The sequence below is a fragment of the Phyllobates terribilis genome, unplaced genomic scaffold (assembly GCF_046119375.1).
Source record: "Phyllobates terribilis strain yellow unplaced genomic scaffold, ASM4611937v1 Scaffold_6586__1_contigs__length_43416, whole genome shotgun sequence".
Lineage (NCBI taxonomy): Eukaryota > Metazoa > Chordata > Amphibia > Anura > Dendrobatidae > Phyllobates > Phyllobates terribilis.
In genome coordinates, this window is record NW_027369329.1 from 23,883 (window position 1) to 40,279 (window position 16,397).

The following is a 16,397-nucleotide window of genomic DNA, read 5'->3' on the forward strand; positions in this document are numbered from 1 at the left end:
GGTGAGAACAACAACGACAACAACATAGGACGAGAAATGTGGAAACGAACACGGCGGTGGTTAAATTGCCCAGTGAAGAATGACCACCTGTGAGAAGAGTAGAGTTTCTGGGGGGGAAGAACTAGTGTGTGAATGAATTATTTTTTTATTAATTTGGGCGATTATATGGGGTTAATTACAGGAGTTTTTAGTTTTAAGTGAAAACTGCTGATATATATTGTATATTCTTAAGTATATTTATTTGTTTAATATTTCTCAGGGATTTTCTAAAAACTCCTTACCTTCATAAGTTTTTTCAAGAGTTTCGTGTAACTCTTGAGATTAAAATCATGTATGTAAGATGTATGATTTGTATTAGTGAATGTTGTAGGAAATTCTGTTATAATTCTGTTCAATTGCTCATATTCCTTTCTTCATGTAGGCTCCAACGTTGAATTGTAAGTTTTGTTATTTTCACGAATATCAATTCTTGTTATCTCCTATCTTACTACATTCATCTGCATCATAGGTATTAGATTTGCAAGTAGCTCCTTGGATCAATGGGAGAAACTCATTCTTTGACTCAGATTAAAGAAGCAACAGTGTGTGAGGTAGAGGAATCATTATCCTCAAAATTTCAATCGTTGATTGAGTCGAAGATGACATCGATTGATCAACAGATTGATTCCAAGATTGGAGATTTGTTCGAAATTGTTCGTATTATTCAAGGCACTAACTATGTGCATGGCAAATCGCGTGAACATTCTCCATTGCAAGTGAATCTTGAAGCTCTTAATCCAAATCTATCTCGTCAACAAGGTTTTACACCGTATTCTGGCATGACGAGGCTATCTCATCTAGATTTGCATCGATTCAGAGGAGAGAAAGTCAAGGAGTTCGTCTTCAAATATGAACAATTCTTATATATTGATTGAACTCATGATGATCTGAAAGGAAAGTTGGCGTTGAAAGTAAAGTTAGCGTTGATGCACTTTGAAGATGCAGCTGCTAGTTGGCATGAGGCTTTGGTTTTGTCTGGACCAGATTCTGCAGTGGATTGGTCAATTTACAAGTTGATATTGATGGAGAAAGGATCCAATGGAGGATCTTAAGAATCTCCAGGAAACAGAGAGTAACTTGGAGTATCATGCCAAATTCGAGTTGATTCGCACTCGCGCTCAACTGTCTGAGTCGTATCTTGTAAGCACGTATTTGGCCGGTATGTGCAATGAAATGCAGATGCACGTACATATGTTTTAGTCTTCCTCATTCCGCCAGTGTTTTTTCTGGGAAAGCTATATGAAATTGCTCATCGAAGAAAGAATGTTACTCTTGGCGTTCTTGGAAAACCTTCAGCCAATTCTGGTCGTCACTTTAATCAACCAAAGAAGTAATGACAAAGCGAGGGGAAAACTCCTCCATTGAGTGAAACTAAGCCTCTAGTGCGGAATTTAGGCCGAAAAATTCTTGACACAAAAGGAAATGAACAAAAGACGTTTGAAAGTGTTTTGTTTCTTCTACAACGAGAAATACTCTTTGGGGCATTATCTCAAGCACAAGAAGACACTGTTATTCTTTATTGAGACAGATGATGGTGATGTTGAATCTGAAACAGAACCTGATAGTGATTCAGATACTAAGAAGGTTGCGATCTCGGTGATTGTCATGGTTGGCATCATGGGCTACAACACGATGTGCGTGCGTGGAATGCATGGAAAATAAAGCTTGTTCATTCTAATTGACACATGGAGTACTCACAATTTCATTGACAAAGGTATGGCAACCAAATTAGCTTGTCAATTGTCACCTATGGCATTCACAAATATCACAATAGTGGATGGTAGTTGTTTAGATGTGAAACCACAAGTGTATAATTTTACACAGACATTCCAAGATGTTCAATTATGTATTGATGCGATGTTGCTTCCTTTAAGTTGTTGTGACATGGTACTTGGGATACAATGGCTTGAAAACCTTGGTCCGATTATGTGGGACTTTAAATAATTAACCATGGAGATTTTCAAACGGGTGCAAGGAAGATAGTACTTCATGGGATTATATCAGGATCAATCAAGGAAACGGAAACTAAGAAGTTTTTCAAAGTTACAAGCCTCCAATTGGCAATGATTTGTATACAGGAAGTTCAAGCTCCTAATGCACTGTTCAGCATGGAGGAAACTAGTCCAAGTAACGTGCAACATCATCTTGATATTAAACAATTACTTGGGGAATTTCAGGACATTTTTCCGGAGCCCTCTGAATTGCCACCATGGAGAAAAGACCATACCAATAGAATGTGTGTTGATCATAGATGCCTTAATGAAGTTACGATGAAAGATCATTTTCCTATTCCACTAATAGAAGATCTGATGGATGAATTAGGCGGTGTACACATATTTTCCAAAATTGATCTTCGGGTTGGGTATCATCATGTCCGAATGAACACCGAGGATATACACAAAACAGTTTCGAACACACAAAGGACATTACGAGTAAGTTGTTATACCTTTTGGATTGACGAATGCGCCGACCACTTTTCAGAATTTGGTGAACTCTGTTGTCCATCAATTTCTGCGTAAGTTTGTCTTGATTTTTTTGATGATGTGTATAGTGATTCCTTGGAGACTCATTTATCTCATTTGCGAGAGGTGTTTACACTCATGGAGGCTACACAAATTATTTGAAAAAGAAAGTAAGTGTGAGTTTGTTGTTAGGAAGGTTGAGTATCTGTGACACTTTATATCAACTAAGGGTGTATCGATTGGTCCTAACAAGGTTAAGGCCTTAAATAGTTTTGTGGGTTTCTCGGCCTTGCTGGATATTATAGGAGATTCGTGAAGAATTTTGGAGTCATTCCGTGCCCATTAAACCAATTGCTTGTTAAAAGTGGATTTGAATGGGGATCGGAGGCTCAAGCTGCATTTGCTGCACTTAAGAAAGCACTTTATGAAGCTCCTGTTTTGGCGCTCCCTGATTTTGCTCACAATTTCGTTGTTGAAACAGATGCGTGTGGGGATGGAATTGGAGCATTCCTTATGCAGGGTGGTCACCCTCTGTCTTACTGACGAACGTTGTTATGCCTAGTCAAAATAATAATTCTTATCCAGCTACTCTAACTTAATAAAGTGGCAAGAAAGGGTCGATCCCACAAGGAATCAGGTATTCAGTTCTTATGAAATTAATCTAATCAACTTAATAGTAATCAAAAAGGAAAAAATGATTTAATGCAACTAAACTAACAATTTATTTGAAAACAATAATGGGAAAGCACTTCACTCAACAAGTATCCGCACAACAAAATGATTGATTGGTCATTAACTTCTAATTACTATCGAGTTCATCCTAATATTATATATTCTATAGTTTTCCTAATCCATGTTCTTATATAATTAATAGTCCAACTAGTCCTAATAAACCTTACTTAACTACAACACTGAAACTATCAAGATTTAATAATTAAGCAGCAATAAAATCAGGAATAGATCATGTATTGACTCAAGGTTGATAATGCATGCAGTACCAACTAGTCCTAATGCATGCAGTACCATTAACTCAAGGTCGATATTTAACACACAATCAACTCTCTCTACAATGACAATCCCAACTAGATCATGTATTGATTTGCTATCTAACAATAAGACTCTCCACCTCGAACAAGTCAGACCTAGCAATATAAATAGACTTATTCTACCTAGATGGTCAGGCCATACAAGTAAATCACATTCAATAACCAATTAAGATCAAGAGAGATGAAACAACTGGAATATCATTAAGAACCAAGATAGAAGTCCTACAATTAAATCATTTGTAGGCATCCACAAGTCAAACAAAGTAAATGGACTACTCTTGCATAATTCTAAACAATGTAAAACTAAAAGTAATGAATAATAGAGGGGTGGGGGCAAAGCTCTCAACCCTATTTAATAACCTAACAATAGAAGACTAATGCTAAAAAGGCTCAGCCCGAGCTCCATCAAAAAGTAAGTGAAAAGCCCAAAGTGAATCTCGGTGGAAGAAGGAACTCACAACTTTCTCGGCCTAACACAGGCGCGATCGTGCATGTGTCGGCGTGGTCACGTCTGGGTCAAATTCGGTGCTTTTCTCCGTGAACAGTGGAGCGGTTGTTCAGGTCTTTTATAGTCCTGCGTTGTTGCGTCCTTATCTGCGCGATCGTACTTCATCCCTTTAGCAATCTTCTCTTTGAATGTTTGTAATCCTTGTGAATAACACATTTGCTCCGCGAGGTCCGGGTCACAGTAATATGCTTCATAATCCTGCCAAATCACCTATAAATGATGCTAACGCCCACTTGTTGCGTCATACTAGACATCGCATATCACTTACATTAGTTGTCATTTGAAGGACAAGGATTTCTCTTATATATATAGGAAATGGAACTACTTGTTGCTGTGTTTTCAGTTCAAAAGTGGCGTCATTACCTTCTCCTATCGACACTTACAATTTGGACTGGTCAATGCAGTTTGAGATACTTGTTGGAGCAGCGACTGAACACCCCCATACAACAACAATGGTTGCCTAAATTGTTGGAATTTGATTATGATATACAATATAAGCAATGAAAGGAGAACTTAGTGACAAACGCGTTGTAAAGAGTGTATGATTTGGGAGTGTTGAATATGGCTCTTTCCACTCTGCAAAGTGATTTACTAGCTGTTATACAACGTGCCTTTGAAACTGACTCAATTGTGCAATGTGTAAATACACATGTTAAACATGATCTGGGTTCGCGCAAGGATTACGCTTCTTGTAATGGTGTTCTCCGGAGGAAAGACAAGTTGGTAATTGTAGATAACCCACAGCTTAAAAACAAGTTGCTTACTTGGTTGCATAGCTCGGGTTTGGGAGGCCATTAGGGTTGTGATGCCACTTTACATAAAGGTAAATCCTTGTTTTATTGGAAGGATATGTTTAAGGACATTCAACACTTTATCCGTAGTTGTGTCATCTGCATATCCGGGGTGTTGCAACCCTTGCCAGTTCCTGAATCTGTGTGGTCCGACATCATCATGGACTTTATTGAGGGATTACCACCTTCTACGCATAAAACATTTATCTTTTTTATGGTATAGAGAATGATTAAGGTTGCACACTTTATGGCTTTAATCTATCCATACATTGTCGCTACTATTGCTCATGCATTTCTTGACTCGGTATTTCGCCTCCATGACTTTTCTCAGTCGATCACCAGTAATAGGGACGTTGTTTTTCTCAATGATTTTTGGAGAGCATTGTTTACCTTGCAAGGGGTTCAGCTAAATATGTCCACATCATATCATTCACAACCAGATGGACAAATTAAGGTCGTTAATAGGTGTTTGAAGACCATCTTAGGTGCTTGTGCAGTGAACGCCCTCAGTTGTGGAACAAGTGGCTGTCATTGGCCGAATATTGGTACAACACGGAATTTCATGCAGCGGCCCAAATGACTCCCTTTGAGATTGTATATAGGTGCCCTCCACCAGTTCATCTCCCTTATCTTGTTAGGGAAATTCACGATTTCGAACCTTGTGGTCAAGGTTCTTGAGTGAGGGAGTATTGTTGTAGGAAATTCTGTTGTAATTCTGTTATGAGCACGTACCTAGCACGTGAGTGTCGTTAGTGTGGTTGAACTGAAAGGAGGGAATATAAAAGATCGATGTCAATGTAATTTGGAAATCAATGAAAAGTATCCTCTTCCTCTTTGAAAACACTCGCTAACACTCTTATGCCTTCCATGGCGAAATACAGTTCAATCGCTCTAATTCCTTTCTTGTTGTAGACTAACACTTTGAATTATGAGCTTTCTTGTTTCCACAAACATCAATTTTCATTATCTCATATCTTACTACATTCATCTGCATCATAAAAATGGACTTACAAATTCTAGAAAAGCATTCATCCATCAATTAAGAAATTTTGCATGACTTACTAGCGAAAACAAATAATAATTATAATCAGCAAACACTCTTTCACTCTGAATATTTTTACCTAAATAAATAATAAGAAAATCTCTTATAAACTAGAAAGACCGAAATCATATGTAATAAATGATATAAAAACACTAATAGTAATGAAGTCGAGGAGTCATGTCTTCGTACAAGTTATGTGAATGGAGTAAAGTATATATTGCTTTATTAACTTCTACTGAAGCGATGAATGACGTTCTTTAAACTATTAATGATGACTAGACATTACTCTGAAATTTAATTTTGTTTGCAAATTTCTACTTTACTTCCTGTGAAAAAATTGGCTACAAATCAACTAGAAATGGAGATAGCAAGCCAGGAGTAATAAAGTAGATCATAACTTTTATCCATAGGACCATAAATCCATAATGAGCACTTTCGTTCAAGCATCCTAATTCCTACATGGTTAATTGTTTTATGTAAATCTTTTTAGGTAATTTAGGTGGTACTTAACTGTTACTGGTGGAATGGGCTTTTTGTGAAAGTGGACACCTTTATGGTTGCACTGTGGACCCAAATCAATTTTGGCCCATTCCATATATCTTTTTGTCAAAAAAAATGATTAATAGTCTTTGTAAAAGATAATAATTAATGTTATGTTTCCTTTAAAAAGAAATAATTAATGTTCTATTTAATATATTAAGCTAAAACTAGAATTGAAGTTGAATTCGCAGTTAAAGTTGAATAAATTATAATAATCACAGATGAAAAAATCAATCCACTTAAACATAAAATGATTCTGTATATACAACTTGAATTATAATAATCATAGATGAAATGATCCTTTATACTATACAATTTGAATTTCAATAATCATAGAATCATATCGCATGATTGGATATTGTGAGCATTTATGCATGCACTAGTTCGCCAAATTATTGGATAAAAATATGACTATTCTGTCATTTTCAGCTCATGCACTATTTATTTTAATATTATTTTGTATGGTATTTTTTGTTTAGAATAAATATTTGGTTTATATAACTAACGTGCTAATTACGCTTCTAATTGTGGCTCCGTTTGGTACTTTATTTTTTATCTTTATAAGGATTTTATTTTATAAAAGTATTTTTTCCAGTTTTTCGAAAAAGTGTAAATAATTATATGTTACTTTATCTTTTACACTCTAATTTATCAAAAAAAGGACACATCTTTTTATAAAAACTAGTTTTTAGTCAAACAAATTTATTAATAAAAACCTCTTTATAAATAACAAATCTCTTTATAAATACACAAGCCTAACAAATCATGTATCTGCAAAATCACATTTAAGCAACTTTAGCATGTAACACGCTCCAAAAGTTTTGTTGTTATTGGATGAATGAATGTCTTTGTCTATATTATGTCTTGCATCTTTAATATTGTCATGAAAATAAAAAATATTCCATTCGTTTTATTATGTTGCTCATTGTTTTTTTGACATTATTCACGACGAAGTTTATTTTCTCAATTCTTACTATGTTAATGTATAAGAAAAAATAGTCATGTGGGGTCTTGTTTGATTTGTCTCGATAAGTACTTTAATATTAACGATATAAAACGTGTATCAGCAAGTATATAAAAGAAAATGAGAATTATATTATAGGTCGGAGCGAATTAGTTATAAGGCGATGACGTAGATTTAGCTCAAGCTTTGTTTAATTATGACTAGTTGATCTTGATTGAAATTTGAATTAAGCGAGTGAATTAGTTATAAGGTGATGACGTGGGAGGCGAGCTGGCCGACTCTTAACTCTTAAGTAATGTTTTGATTGACATATAATAGTTTTCTTGTATGAATGTTATTTGAAATTTTTTTAGGTGTGTTTGAAAGTGTAATATGTGCAAAAATATCCATATAAAAAGTTCATAGACTATACATCATATTGGATATTCTGGTGATTGATGTCTAAAAAATGATGCGATAGAGTTTTTCTTTTAGTTTGCGTTCGACGATAATCTAACTATTAGAATCATCTTCGTCTCAACTGACGATTTGATTAATGATGCTCCATCACAAGTCAAGCCTGCATTGAGGTAGTAAAAGACATTTTCATATACCCCATTAAATATTCAGTATTTGTACATGTTCAACCATTATGTTGTAATTATTGGAGAATAGATATATTATTGTTTTACAAATTATTAAAATTTGATATTGTTAAGATTTAATCTTTAGAGTTAGTTAGTTTATCTTTTGATAAGAAGATATATCTTTGTAAACTCTATAAGTAGATCTTTCTACATTCAATAATATTCATTCAAGTTCTACACAATCTTATATGGTATCAGAGCAGTTCGATCCTGACATAGCATTCTAGGGTTTGACCAAACCCAATACACAATTTTTTTTCTTCAGCCACACTTGTTGCTGTTATAGTGATCCTCACAGACATAGCCACATCTATAAAAAAATGTTTGCTTTGTTCATACTTCCGCTACAAGACTTCAACAAAACTCAAGATCGGCGTCGTCCGACTTTAACAAAACTCAAGATCGGCGTTGTCCGACTTCAACAAAACTCAAGTTCGGCGTCGTCCGACTTCAACAAAACTCAAGATCGGCGTCGATCGACTTCAACAAAACTCAAGATCGGCGTCGTCCGACTTCAATAAAACTCAAGATCGGCGTCGTCCGACTTCAACAAAACTCAAGATCGGCGTCGTCCGACTTCAACAAAACTCAAAGCTCGGTGTCGTCCGACTTCAACAAAACTCAATATCGGCGTCGTCCGACTTCAACAAAACTTAAGATCGGCGTCGTCCGACTTCAACAAAACTCAAGATCGGCGTCGTCCGACTTCAACAAAACTCAAGCTCGGTGGCGTCCGATTTCAACAAAACTCAATATCGGCGTCGTCCGACTTGAACAAAACTCAAGATCAGCATCGTCCGACTTCAGCAAAACTCAAAGCTCGGTGTCGTCCGACTTCAACAAAACTCAAGCTCGGTGTCGTCCGATTTCAACAAAACTCAATATCGGCGTCGTCCGACTTCAACAAAACTCAAGATCGGCGTCGTCCGAATTCAACAAAACTCAAGATCGGCGTCGTCCGAATTCAACAAAACTCATTACCGGCTCCTACCGACTATAGAGCCATCATTGGGTCGCTGCAATATCTCAATCTTACACGTCCTCGATTTGATGTGATTGTCAACAAGCTTGGTCTTTCCCATCGGTCGTCCAACTTGAGGGGGCATATTGGAGAATAGATATATTATTGTTTTACATATTGTTAAGATTTGATATTGTTAAGATTTGATCTTTAGAGTTAGTTAGTTTATCTTTTGATAAGAAGATATATCTTTGTAAACTCTATAAGTAGGTCTCTCTACATTCAATAATATTCATTCAAGTTCTACACAATCTTATAGTAATAATGCCACCAGCTACAACATAATCATGGAGGGTTTGTTTGGGAAAGTTTGGATCAAGATTTTTTTCTAAGAAAATATTTATTGTTTAATTTTTTTTTTTAAATTGTTTGATATCTTTTTTCGTGATGAAAAATATTTTTTAAAAAACGTGAAATATCTTTGTAAAGACATTATCAAATAAACCATGAGTTATCTCGACAAGTTAGACGAAGAAGCGTTAATGCGTGATAATTTTTCAAAAGATGGCATAAGTGATTTTGGATTAGTTCCTGAGACTACGAGTCGTTGTTTTACTCTCTTTTAGACAGTATTTTTTTTTTATTATTTTTGCTTGTACTACTCCCTAGAAATTCTTAGAAGAATAGGAAAAAATCTGCGTACATTACAAATTAATACCTTCCAAAATTATTAGAATTGTAAAAGAATTGGATGTTATATTATGACCTGACATGAAATTTCGGCTTCGCCTTACTCACTCTCATCTTCCTTGGTTCCTCTTCGTGCTCTGCATCATCGTCACCTCTTACGCATCGTCTACTTCCAATTTCTGCCCTATTAGCTCCGCCGCCGTTGATCCGGAAACGTCTGTGTGGGTTGACATGTCCAAGGCCCGCGTTTATGCTGATGTCAATGTTCTTCGTCCCAGAGAGTACTGGGATTATGAATCGCTCATTGCTCAATGGGGGTAAGACAGATTCTGAAACCTAATCGTGAAGTTCCGTATTTTAACATAACAGGAAATTGGATGAATATGTGGATTAGAAAGAGGGATATTGTGTTTGGTGGCTACTTCGAATTGGTACCGGAATTACGTATCCCTTGAATTTTTTGTCTGAGCTAGGGTTAAGGTGCATTCGATTAACATTAGGTCTTTTATGATTTAGCGTCGATCCTTTCTGATCTGTATGGGTAGTACATCTGTTGATTAATGTTATTAGTAGCCTTGACTCTTTGAGTCTAGTTAAGATTTTGGCATCAAAGCTAATACAGCTGACTGCACCTTTAAAACACCATAAATGAGCTTTTGCTATTATCAGTGCTAATGCTGGTTCATGTTTGTTCAGTTTACTTACTGGCAGCCACAGCTCATGTTTCCTCCAAACTTGATGGAAAATTTTGTCATTCCTTGATCGGATTTATGTTACTTTTGCTTTGCAATAGGTGGTTATCTTATCTTTGTCTTGTCTGTTTGTTTTCCAGTGATCAAGATGATTATGAAGTTGTGAGAAAAGTAGGAAGGGGAAAGTACAGTGAGGTTTTTGAAGGCATTAATGTAAATTCTAAAGAGCGGTGTGTGATCAAGATCCTCAAGCCTGTGAAGAAGAAGAAGGTTGTTTTTTTGTAAGGCATATCATAGTAGTAGTGTTCCTTTTGATCTTCTGTAGATAAGGAGTGTCTTTTTTATCCATATTGTTTACACTTTGCTTTACAAAATTGCTTACTGCCGCTTCTTTATGATGTATGTCATATACTGCTATGCTTTCTTTTGGCAGATTAAAAGGGAAATTAAAATACTTCAGAATTTGTGTGGGGGGCCAAACATCATAAAGCTGTTTGATGTCGTGAGAGATCAGTACTCTAAGACACCAAGCTTAATATTTGAGTTTGTGAACAGTACAGATTTCAAAAAATTGTATCCGACGTTGACAGACTATGACATACGCTATTACATCTATGAGCTTCTGAAGGTAAACCTCGTAGAAACTGCGTAGTATTCATGAAGATGAGACTTAAACCTGTGAGTAACATATAAACTGATTTCTCAATTGTTATTTTGTTGCAGGCCTTAGATTACTGTCATTCACAAGGTATAATGCATAGAGATGTCAAGCCTCATAATGTCATGATAGACCATGAACTGAGAAAACTTCGCTTGATAGATTGGGGTCTTGCAGAATTTTACCATCCTGGGACAGAGTACAATGTTCGTGTAGCTTCTAGGTACGTAACCTTAATTTTAGTTGACAGATCCTTTAAAAAATCATTTCATAGTTTTAGAGAGTATAGATTAAGTAAAGTAACCCAGTTATATTTTCTAGTAATTGATACATCATTAGGCCTTTGTAAATGTTTGCACATTTTGGATATCAATGAGACAATTGAATTGCATTTCAGGTGGTTTGAGCTACTATTCTGTTATTGGTTCATTGATTGTGTTTGTTTAAAAATGAAATGGATTACCACAAGAGAAGTAGAATTTTACATAATTGCAAGAACGTAGTAGTTTAGTGACGGGCCTTTTGCAAGCTTTATGCTGAATCAAAGCCAAGCCATTATGATAAGTTCAAAATTCATAGCCTTTTGCTGAGCTTCATCTTGCCTTCTGATTTTTCAAAATATTCAAGTTCTACAGATGGTAAAGAACATATTTTTGATTTCTCTAAGTTCCTTATGATAAAATCATTGTTTTATTTCTTCCCAGATACTTCAAGGGGCCAGAACTCCTTGTTGACCTGCAAGACTATGACTATTCATTGGACATGTGGAGCCTCGGCTGCATGTTTGCTGGGATGGTAAGGATCAATTAGTATCATCCAATCGTTCTTTTCTTTTCTATTTTTATTATGATGTTTTAAACTGTGTCCAAATTTCTTAAAAAGCGAATCATTTCCTTGATGTAGATTTTCCGCAAGGAACCTTTCTTTTATGGACATGATAACCAGGATCAGCTTGTTAAAATTGCAAAGGTAAGCTTATTACATAGTTAATAGTATATTATGATCTTTAGCTTTGGTTGATATTTGATTTGCATTCAGGTACTTGGGACTGATGAATTAAATGCTTATCTAAACAAATATCATTTGGAGCTTGATTCTCAACTTAATGCCCTTGTTGGGAGGTAGGTATATGACTACTATGTACCCATTGATACCGTTGAGATTCATTTGTATCATGATCCACACAGGCATAGCAGGAAACCTTGGTCAAAATTTGTTAATGGTGACAATCAGCATCTAGTTTCTCCAGAGGTCATCCTATCCTATCTTTATTTCCATTTTATTTACTGAGGAGAGAATAATGCATTAAAAGATGTAGAGCTATAATTGGTGCAGGCTGTTGACTTTCTTGACAAGCTCCTTAGGTATGATCATCAAGACAGGCTTACTGCAAAAGAAGCAATGGTGAGTGAGTTTTGGAGTTACTGAAAAAGCAATCACCATTTTTAGGGTTTTGAAAGTGTGTGCTATTGTTGTTTCAGGCTCATCCTTATTTCTTCCAAGTGAAAGCAGCCGAGACTAGCCGAATGCGTACTCAGTAGCACCTCCGTTACAACCTCAAAAAACTATCCTCTTCACTTGCTATCTAAAAACATTCTTATTTTTAGGAAGTATGTATTTTCTCACACTACTACTAGTACATTAATACTTCACTACCTACAAACTTGAGGGATTGTATGTTCAGTTGATGGGTATAAAATTGCATTATCAAACAGGGAGGGTTTTACAGAGGGTTATTAAAATCGGGATTTTAGGATTGGATCACAAGGAACTCTTAGGATCAGATCGTAAAATCCGATCCGATCGTAGAATTGTAAGATTTTAAAGATTAATAAAAGATTATTTATTTTCATCTAGAAACATTGTACTACCAAAATTCTACTTAAACTTTGAAATCTAACAATTAAATTTGCTCAAACTTCAAAGGTAATTATTCTTCGAATATCATGTCATATACACTAAACTATATTTTAAAATTATGAATTCAGGATGTCATATACACTAAATTATATTTAAAAATTATGGATTCAGGACATTTATAGATGAGACTTAATGTTATAGAAAATCATAGTTAGGGTTGTTTTAGCTGTTGCGCACACATGAGTAGAATCCTATTATTATTTTTTTATCTAGTACTGTATGAGAGATGTAATTTTAGTCATGCAAAAAATAAAAAAAAAATTGGAATAATTGGGCTTTCAAATAAGCGTTAATGTCTCATCATAGTTCAACGTTAGGATCGTACATGATCGTAAGATTCTACTAATATCATGAGATACAGTAAGATTTTGCCATGAATAGATTCTAATGATAGATCCGGATCAAAGATCAATGTTAAATTACAAAAGTGTAAGATTTTAAGATCCGGATCTAGATTTTAACAAGTATGCTTTCAACCACTTGAGTACTTGAGTACATTGATACTTCACTAGTTACAAAGTTGAGTGATTGCTTGATTAATTGATGGGTATAAAATATGTAGAAAAAACTACGAAAATATAGATGATTTGATGATTAATCGATGAAGTTGTCTATTTTTCGTGTTCTTATTTCAGTGATAATATGATCAATTCCTTTTACCCATCAAGATTTATCAAGTTTTTTTGCTTCTCTAATATCAAATCAAAAACATATCTTGAAATAACAGAATACTCGAAGTGGAAATCAGTCTTTCACCTAAGCAATGAGAAGCTTTACAATCAAACACTAAATTAAAATAACACATCCCTGTTGTTTCATGTTAATACAAGATTGATCAGCGGTTAGAAGGCTACTTTGTCTGGTTCAATTTATACATTTCTAAACCCTAAAGCTTGCCTCAATCTTGCTCCTAAGAACTTCACAACATAGGTTAAAGGATCTTAGTATACTCATATGAATACTAACCGCCCTTCCTAATGACCTTCAGAGGTCAAACCCACCTTGGACTTCAACCAGGACGAAACCGTTACTCCCCTTCCAACAAGATACACTATGAACAACACATAACCAGTGGTAAAAACGCAGACGAATGAGGTGAAAACTGCTCCGGTAACTTCTGATGAGAAAAACTCCAACAAAAGGTAGCCGTTGATCACTATAATTAGTGCTGCTACAAGCCATGAAGCCATCTGCAAATTACAATGTCAACCTATAAGGGCTTGTTTGGTATCAAATATGAGGTATGGATATCACATGGAGCTTAGAAATAGGTGTTACCTTGACAAGAGGACCGATTGTGAACACGCCCATGATTTCTTCTTTGGAGACCAGACAAAGAAGAGGGATTATAGCAAAAGGGATCTGAATTGACTGAAGAACATTCAGCCATTCATTTAGACCATCAATCATATCATCCGAAGTATCAAATACTAACGCGACAATAATAGTTGGAATAATAGCACAGCTTCGTGTGATCAAAGCTCGTACCCATTTCTTCAACCTCAAATTAAGAAACCCACCCATGATAAACTGCCCTGCGTAGGTGCCAGTAATTGTACTACTTTGTCCTGCAGCTAAAAGGCCAATAGCCCAGATATAAAGAATAGGAAACAAACCACCTCCATACTTTTCCTGCAAGTAATAGCCAGCATTCGAAAGGCCTATACTATCTGCCATTGTTGTACCATAGAAGGACTTTGCGAAAACAGCTGTTACAAATAGGTTGATGATGAAGGAGACGAAAAGGGCAATTGTGGATTCTATCGAGTAGTAGTTAACAGCTTCTTGGACACGGCCTCTCTTTGACCGGTCAATCTCTCGTGATTGCACTAACGCTGAATGTAAGAAGACATTGTGTGGCATTATGATGCACCCTACTACTCCAACCGCTTGTTGGATTGTTTTTGAGCTTAGTTTTGGGACAAGAAGACCTATAATGTGGATTTCATGTTAGTATGAGATAAAGTGCAGCGAATTCTTTCAAGGGTAGAATGGTCTTTTTGAAAAAGAGGGCAATACCGACGAGAAGCTCCATGCCGTCCGGCTTTGTTTCGCCGAACATCCATGCAAATGAGAGAGCCATGGTTGCGATTAGGACTGCAAAAACTGCCTCTAGCTTCCTTACACCATAGTTCTCCAGAAACAAGAATATGAAACTGTATAATGTGGATCAAGAATTAGTGTCATTTTAACAGATCAAATAACATCAGCAATTGAAATTAGCACGCACACACCCTCAGATGTTAGACTATGATCCAGAAAATGAACATTAATATATCTTTCTCAATGAAAACCATTTTTCTACCTTATAGAAACAAACAACACATATTGTCCTTTTGTACAATGTCATCTCACCTATCGTTGTAGTAGCATCAATCATCGGACATATGTGGCCAAGCCAATACCATGTAAAATTGCAACATAAACAAAAGTACACTTGTCTGTTAGCTGACATTGTAAATAAGGGTAATTTTAGTTTGCCACATGTACAACACAGAAACTATCAACTTTCAGATCTCTTATAAACTATACCACATGAAATATTTTCACTAAATCGCCGCTATCTATTGACATCTAAGCAGTGAAAGTTTATTATGGATTTTGGGTACCAATGGTGCAGAAATCAAGCTTTGAAGGGATAATTAGGGAAGTAGACAAGGAAAAGGCGGAATCTTTACCAATCAGCAGCAGTAATCAAAACCCCAGACCAAAGAGGCAAAACTCCATGGCTCAAGATCTTAATAGCAATGGCGCTACCAATAACCTCCTGAATATCAGCCCCAATTAGCGCAAGCTCAGCCATAGCCCATAGCAGTATCCTCGCCCAGTTAGGGTACTCAACCCGACAAAGCTCAGCCAAGTGCCTACCAGTAGCAACTCCAAGCCTCGCCGATAAAAGCTGTATAAGAAGCCCCATGGCAGTCGCCCACATCAAAAGCCAAAGTAGAGAGTAGCCGGCAATTGCTCCGGCTTGGAGATCTCCCTCCAAATTGCCAGGGTCTAGAAACGCGATGCTCATTAAAAAACCCGGACCAGTGAATAACCAGAGCTTCTTCCATGAAAACGGCGGCGTTTGGAGGTCGTCGATGTCGTAGCCGCTGCCGTCGCCTACTCCGATTACGTGTACTTTCTCGCTCGTGTCGTAGGCGGTTTCTTCTTCAAATTCCGTCGGGGATTCCAGGAGTGGTCGGGCCGGGTCGGTGTACGGATCCAGCTTTTCTTGTGATTGCGCCATGGTGGGGAATTTGAGAGAGGAGACTGAGGAGTTGGTTGGTTAAATTTTTTGTTAATGGTGTTTGTTCAGTTTCGCTGCGTTGCGTATTTATGTAGAAGAAGGGTGGGAAACTGGAAAGTGATGAATTTTTTATTCGCAAAAGGAAAAGTGAAAAAGGGAAAATGTCTAATGTTTTTAAATGACTAATTAAATGCTTGGATAATGATTGATATGAATAATTTCA

At 36.2% G+C, this 16,397-nt stretch overlaps 2 protein-coding genes across 3 annotated transcripts; one reads left to right on the forward strand and one right to left on the reverse strand.

The window, feature by feature from the left end:
* The first annotated feature begins 3,409 nt into the window (after nucleotides 1-3,409).
* Nucleotides 3,410-12,560, forward strand: LOC141251090 (uncharacterized). Of its 2 annotated transcripts, XM_073670214.1 has the most exons (11): nucleotides 3,410-3,435; nucleotides 9,897-9,986; nucleotides 10,502-10,631; nucleotides 10,795-10,989; nucleotides 11,085-11,242; nucleotides 11,724-11,814; nucleotides 11,923-11,988; nucleotides 12,058-12,140; nucleotides 12,207-12,270; nucleotides 12,355-12,423; nucleotides 12,501-12,560. In XM_073670214.1, exons 2-11 carry the CDS (start codon nucleotides 9,901-9,903, stop codon nucleotides 12,558-12,560), a joined length of 1,002 nt encoding a protein of 333 aa, XP_073526315.1. In that variant the 5' UTR covers nucleotides 3,410-3,435; nucleotides 9,897-9,900. The 2 variants fall into 2 exon arrangements, with proteins under 2 accessions (XP_073526315.1, XP_073526314.1); XM_073670213.1 differs by lacking the exon at nucleotides 3,410-3,435 and having other exon boundaries at nucleotides 9,901-9,986.
* Nucleotides 12,561-13,217: 657 nt separating this feature from the next.
* Nucleotides 13,218-16,147, reverse strand: LOC141251091 (uncharacterized). The gene is made up of 8 exons (XM_073670215.1): nucleotides 15,618-16,147; nucleotides 14,959-15,095; nucleotides 14,218-14,870; nucleotides 13,941-14,129; nucleotides 13,837-13,856; nucleotides 13,600-13,653; nucleotides 13,436-13,507; nucleotides 13,218-13,323 (listed from the first exon to the last, which is right to left on the reverse strand). The coding sequence occupies exons 1-8, from the start codon at nucleotides 15,956-15,958 to the stop codon at nucleotides 13,218-13,220; spliced, it is 1,572 nt and encodes a 523-aa protein (XP_073526316.1). The 5' UTR covers nucleotides 15,959-16,147.
* Between the last annotated feature and the right edge of the window lie 250 nt (nucleotides 16,148-16,397).